Raw genomic sequence first — 6,399 nt, 5'->3', positions numbered from 1 at the left:
TTAGCTGGGCATGGTGGTGCATACCTGTAATCCCAGCTACTCAGGAGACTGAGGCAGGAGAATAGCTTGAACTCAGGAGGTTGCAGTGAGCCGAGATCACGCCATTGCACTCCAGCCTAGGCAACAAGAGTGAAACTCCATTTCCAAAAAGAAAAAAAAACCAAAAAACATAAAGGCAGACAAATAATAATGGCCACATTTACTGAGCATTTACTATATGCCAGGCACTATGCCAAGAGTTTTACTTACTGTAATTCGTTTAAGCCTTACAATTCTGAGGTGGGCTCTAGTATTGGCCCATTTTACAGATGAGAAAGATAATATACATTCTGACCTTCTGATCAGCAGGAAATAACTAGCGTGCATTCACATTGAGTTGATACAATTCCAAAGCAAACGAAAAGTATAATGCAGAAAAAAAAAGGTGGGGGGTGCACCTGAGGAAGACCCCAGCATAAGAATCAATGACATAACTCAATGACTGCAGGACAGGCATAGTGCCAATGAGCAGGATTTTATGGTATTCAGATAACCTTTCTTCCCTCATGTTACCTCCCTACTCTGTATTAGAAACTGAAATGCTACTAAGCAGTAGTTCATTTAAATTCACAAGCTCCTCTGTTAATATGCAACTACCCTTGAAAACACTGGGGTGGGTTAAGAGTTGACCTTTATCTCTCAGAATGAATCACCTTCATCAGTTTCCTTCCTTCTTCCTCTCCCTTCCTCCTTTCCCTAATACCCTTCCCTTTCCTTTCTTTTCAACATCTAACCAAGATAAATTCAGAATACAACTTAAGGGGAACAGGTCTGAGTAAAATTCTCTATGCAGCCAGGAAACAGTCTGAAAGCTTGGCAGGGAAAAGCAAGGAAAGAAAAGAAAAATCAACTCTATGCCTGTTCTGCCTACCTCACTCTGCAATCTCTGCATGGATCCCATGGCTAGCTGCATTCATCTCCATCCATTCTCCTATGCATAAAAACAAAATGAATTCCTACATATTTCCTGAGTGCCTATTATTGCAAAAGGAGGTATCATGGTGGGACATACACAGACACAGAACAAAACATGAGTGCATCTCTAGCAACAAGTCATCACTGGGGGTGGGGAGTGGGGAATTAAGGGGGTTTGTGATAATCCAGGAGCTCACAAAGAAGCACCTACTTTGAAAGAAGTCCCCCCAAATGCAGCTTCCTAGGGTCTTTTGGGCAATGTATTCTCATTGTACAATGCTGAACTCTTTTTAGGAGAGCGAAGTTATGCTGCTGTCTCCCTATTTGGTTTCCAAATCTTTCTCAGCCCCCCTTTCAGTGCATCTTTAATGCCCCAGTAAGCCACTTATTCCTAAGCCCTTCAGTCAATAATCAAACTAACTCAACTATTCAACAAATACCAAAAATTTCCTTTAAGCACATAACTGTATATTAGTGATTATAGATGTTATTCTTCCTGGGATGATTTGCATTTCAAAAGAACGTGAACTTTTTTTTTTTTTTGAGACTGAGTCTCACTCCATCACCCAGGCTAGAGTGCAGTGGCATGATCTCGGCTCACTGCAACCTCTGCCTCCCGAGTTCAAGAGATTCCCCTGCCTCAGCCTTCTGAGTAGTTGGGATTACAGGCAGTGCCATTAGGCCTAATTTTTGTATTTTTAGTAGAGACGGGATTTCACCATGTTGGCCGGGCTGGTCTCGAAATCCTGACCTCAAGTGATCTGCCCACCTAGGCCTCCCAAAGTGCTGGGATTACAGGCATGAGCCACCACACCCAGCAAGAACAGTGAATTTCTAATAGTGAAACTTCAGGCACCACTTCAGAGAAATATTTGGAAACAAAGATTCACTGGTGTTCTTAAAATCATACTATATATAAGCAATCTCTTGTGATTCTTATCTGAAAGGTTAGTCCTTGTTGAACACAGGAGAAGTAGGTCTGGAAACATGGGAAGAGTTAAGTATAAGAAAAGTCAGTGATTTGTTTTCCTTTATTTTTGGGCAAACACTTAGCTATTTTAAACTGCTACGTCACTCTAAAATGTGTTCCTTTCTTTGAGCTTTCATGACCTCTTGTGTTGCAAAATTTTCCTATTGGAGTCTGAGTTTCAGGCTAACACTAGCTGTGTGATCTTAGGTAAATCAGACCAGGCTAAGATTCAGTTTCACCTATGGAATGGAGATAATGTTATATCACATAGAGAGGAAAGGAGGGGAACAAAATATAGATGTAGAAGAAAAAAGTAACTCTCCCCAAGGGCAGGCCTATGTCTGTCTTGCTTTCCTTTGTACCCTGGAGCCTACCAGAGCAGTGGGCACACAGTTGACAATAAGTATTTGTTGAATTGAACTGAACTTGTTGACATTAATATAGGCTTTCCTTGACTGGAACAGATCCAGTAAGGTTCTGTATAGGTCATATATCTGTAACAATACTTTAAGAATGTTATGGCATAAACAAGTGTAAGTTATTAAATGAACTGGTCTTTTAGAAAACTCACGTTTTTTCAACTTCCACACTTACCCTGATACATCACAGGAATTGTGCCAGTAAAATTCAGCAGGTCTTTCTGGGAACTATCTTTAAAAACTAGAAAAAAAAAAAAATGTGCAATCAGAAAGAGAAAGAACTGTAGTAAAGTATGTAAGTGTGCACGTGTGTGCTCATGAATACACACACAAATACACACACAATCTCTAAACATAATCTAGGAATCAGTAAATCTGTCAACAAGAGGAAATGATTAGATGTTGTTTACTTAGAAAGCAGTAACGGTAGCTGAAAGAATACAGGCCTTTGATACAGAAATCCCAAGTTCTAGGGCCACCTTCCCCACTTAGAGGAATGTGACTTTTGGTGACTTTAATCGTCTTTGATCTTCAGTTTCATCATTTATAAAATAAAGATAATAAGACTGCCTTACCAAGTTGTCATAACGATCGTATAACAGAATGTGAAAACTTTTAAGAAGTACTATAATATTTGGGGCCATTATTAAATAATTGTCACATGTCAGTTGCAAAGTGGTTCTACTCCTCTCACCTCGGGGTCAACACCTACCTCCACTACGCCCCCTGTCAGCAGGAAGAAGCCAGAGTGATCGACGGCCTTTTCCCATTTTCATTAGCCAACACCTTAAGATTAAGGTGTTTTAAAAACCCAAAGGGAGGATTGAAATTGCCTTTGCAAAATGATGACTGAGACAGCGAAAGATATCTAACCTAACCAACTCCATCTTCCTTCTAAAATTTAAGCTGTCCTTGTTCTTTCCTGGGCATAGGCTGAACTCACTTTGGAAAGAACTTAATTTATAATTTATAGTTTAAAACAAAGACAATAACAGCCCTTTCGCAAAACAAACTTCCTTCTTGCCTGGGGACTAGACTGCCCTTGTAGGACTAACAAATTAGCCACAAAATTAAAAATTATGGTTTATGGCCGGGCATGGTGGCTCACACCTGTAACCCCAGCACTTTGGGAGGCCAAGGCAGGTGGATTACTTGAGGTCAGAAGTTCAAGACCAGCTTGGGCAACATGATGAAACCCCATCTCTACAAAAATACAAAAATTAGCCGGGTGTGGTGGGTCCGAGCTGCTTGGGAGGCTGAGGCAGGAGAATAACTTGAAGCCAGGAGGCAGAGGTTGCAGTGAGCCAAGATTGCGCCACTGCACTCCAGACTGGGCAACACAGTGAGACTCTGTCTCAGAAAAATAAATAAAGTAAAATAAAATAAAAATTATGGTTTAGTAATCATGCACTTGGAGGCTTACAAGATTCTGGTCCTCCCTAAACTGCTCCTAAGATCAGCGCTTATTTTGCAGGCCGTACACTTGACGGATCAGCTGGCACCACCCAGACTGATAAACTGGCTCATCTGATCTTGTGACCCCAACCTGGGAAGTGACTTAGAGCAAGAGGACAACTTCAACTTCCCATGATTTCATCTTCTACCTAACCAATCAGCACTCCTGGCTCACTGGCTTCCCCCACCCACCAAGCTGTCATTAAAAACTGATCTCAGAATGCTCAGGGAGACTGATTTGAGTAACAGTAAAATTCCAGGTCTGGCACAGTGGCTCATACCTGTAATCCTAGCACTTTGGGAGGCCGAAGTGGGTGGATCACTTGAGGTCAGGAGTTCAAGACCAGCGTGGCCAACATGGTGAAACCTCGTCTCTACTAAAAATACAAAAATTAGCAGGGCATGGTGGCATGCACCTGTAGTTCCAGCTACTGGAGAGGCTGACGCATGAGAATTGCTTGAACCCAGGAGGGGGAGGCTGCAGTGAGCTGAGATCATGCCACTGCACTTCAGCCTGGGCAACAGAGAGTGACTACGTCTCAAACAAACCAACCAACCAACCTCCAGTCTCCCGCAAAAAACAAACGGACAAAAAATTATCACATGTAACAAAATCATTTATAGTCACTTTTAGAATCAGAAGAAAAACTGCCAGCATTGCTTTCTAAAGCAACCTGTTAGATCAATAATTACTTTCCTTGGTTTCTCTAATTCCATTTTCTCAACCTTTTTTCAACATTCATATCTCTGAAATTTCAACTTTCCCATCAATAACTGGGACACACTGATAGAGAATCAATGCCCTAATCTCAGGATTGAGTACAGAAAACACTATCTCTGGTCTCAAACAATCAAACTATCTTGGAGTGCAGTCCTTTTAGTACTTCAGTAGCTATATTATTTGAGCAGACGAAGAACAAATTTTAAATAGATTTCATAACCTATTAGAAAGCAGCAAGAGGAAACCAGGCTGTGTTAGTCTATTCACGTTCCGGTAACAAAATACCATTGACTGGGTGGCTTATAAACAGCAAAATTTATTTGTCATAGTCTAGAGGCTGGAAAGTTTGAGGCCAAGGTGCTAGCAGATTTGGTGTCTGGTGAGGGCCTGCTTCCTGGTATATATGCAGCTGTCTTTTTGTTGTGTCCTAACATGGTGGGAAGGGCGAGGTGGACGAAGCAAGGAGTCTCTCTCAGGGCTTTTTTTTTGTTTAATGGAGTCTCGCTGTGTTGCCCAGGCAGGCTGGAGTGCAGTGGCACAATCTCAGCTTACTGCAACCTCCGCCTCCCAGGTTCAAGCAATTCTCCTGCGTCAGCCTCCCTAGTAGTTGGGATTACAGACACCCACCACCATGCCCGGCTAATTTTCTTGTATTTTTAGTAGAGATAGGGTTTCACTATGTTGGCCAGTCTGGTCTCGAACTCCTGACCTCAATTGATACACCCACCTCGGCCTCCCAAAGTGCTGCGATTACAGGTGTGAGTCACTGCGCCCGGCCATGGGCTCTTTTAAGAAGACACCAGTCTCATTCATGAGGGCCCAAAGGCCCCCCTCCTAATACCATCACCTTGTGGGTTAGGATTTCAGCATATGAACTTGCAGGGACACAAACATTCAGACCATAGCACAGGCTGATACAGAAAACCCAAGGGCCAAGAGTATATGTCAGTATAAGTGTTTACCTTGAATTACATGAAGGAAAGGTAACAATGAATGAAGGGACCACTAGCAAAAACTAAATAGAAACAGGAGTGGAATAGGGTTTGTTACTCAAGGACATAGAACCACCTAGAAATAGGGTAGAGAAACTACTAGTATGAATATTCATTGTCTAAGCAAAATATTTAAAAAGCCAAAATAGAAGTGACTGTGATGCGTTACTGTCATTGTCTTCAATAAAAAATGTATATTGACAATATTAATCCTATAATTTGAGGGTTTAATGGCATTAGAGCTTTCTCTAGACAGGCAAATGAGAATCAGAAGTAATCGACACAATAAAGCATCAAACTATATGGTGAAGAAAGACATTGTATAAGAGTAAGCAAAAATTCTAAATAGATTTGATAACCTGTTAGAAAGGGGAAAGAAGGCCAGGCGCAGTGGCTCACGCCTGTATTCGCAACACTTTGGGAGGCCGAGGCGGGCGGATCACTTGAGGTCAGGAGTTGGAGACGAGCCTGGCCAACATGGTGAAACCCTGTCTCTACTAAAAATACAAAAAATTAGCTGGGCTTGGTGGTGCAAGCCTATAATCCCAGCTACTCAGGAGGCTGAGACAGGAGAACTGCTTGAACCCGGGAGGTGGAGGTTGTGAAAGAAATCAGGCACATTCCTCAGCCCCGGGCTCAACACAAACAGGCCCAGTACAAACACCATATATCTCTCAATTTCCTGAGCCCAGTACAAACACCATATATCTCTCAATTTCCTGAGCCCAGTACAAACACCACCTGGAAAATCCCCGATAAGGACACAGCCGTTTGAGGTTTTACTGAAAGCGCAGGAACCAATAGAAAAACTACTGAATGTATAACTTAAAATGTAAACCAATTGTAATGCTGTAACCAAAAGAATTCCCTTGTTCCTCTGTAACTTTA

General features: G+C 42.0%; 1 protein-coding gene across 1 annotated transcript in view; it reads right to left on the bottom strand.

The window, feature by feature from the left end:
- The window catches only part of UEVLD (UEV and lactate/malate dehyrogenase domains), a gene marked incomplete at its 3' end in the record, with an annotated part of 46,765 nt that overhangs the window by 34,454 nt on the left and 5,912 nt on the right, over positions 1–6,399 (bottom strand). Inside the window, exon 3 of the mRNA XM_011977394.1 lies at positions 2,519–2,584. Within this exon, the coding sequence (XP_011832784.1) occupies positions 2,519–2,584 (66 nt within the window). The remainder of the gene's footprint in view (positions 1–2,518; positions 2,585–6,399) is intronic.

The sequence above is a fragment of the Mandrillus leucophaeus genome, unplaced genomic scaffold (genome assembly GCF_000951045.1).
Source record: "Mandrillus leucophaeus isolate KB7577 unplaced genomic scaffold, Mleu.le_1.0 Scaffold1025, whole genome shotgun sequence".
In the NCBI taxonomy this organism is placed as follows: Eukaryota; Metazoa; Chordata; class Mammalia; order Primates; family Cercopithecidae; genus Mandrillus; species Mandrillus leucophaeus.
The sequence above is the reverse complement of the archived record's forward strand: the minus strand, read 5'-3'. Positions and strand labels throughout refer to the sequence as shown.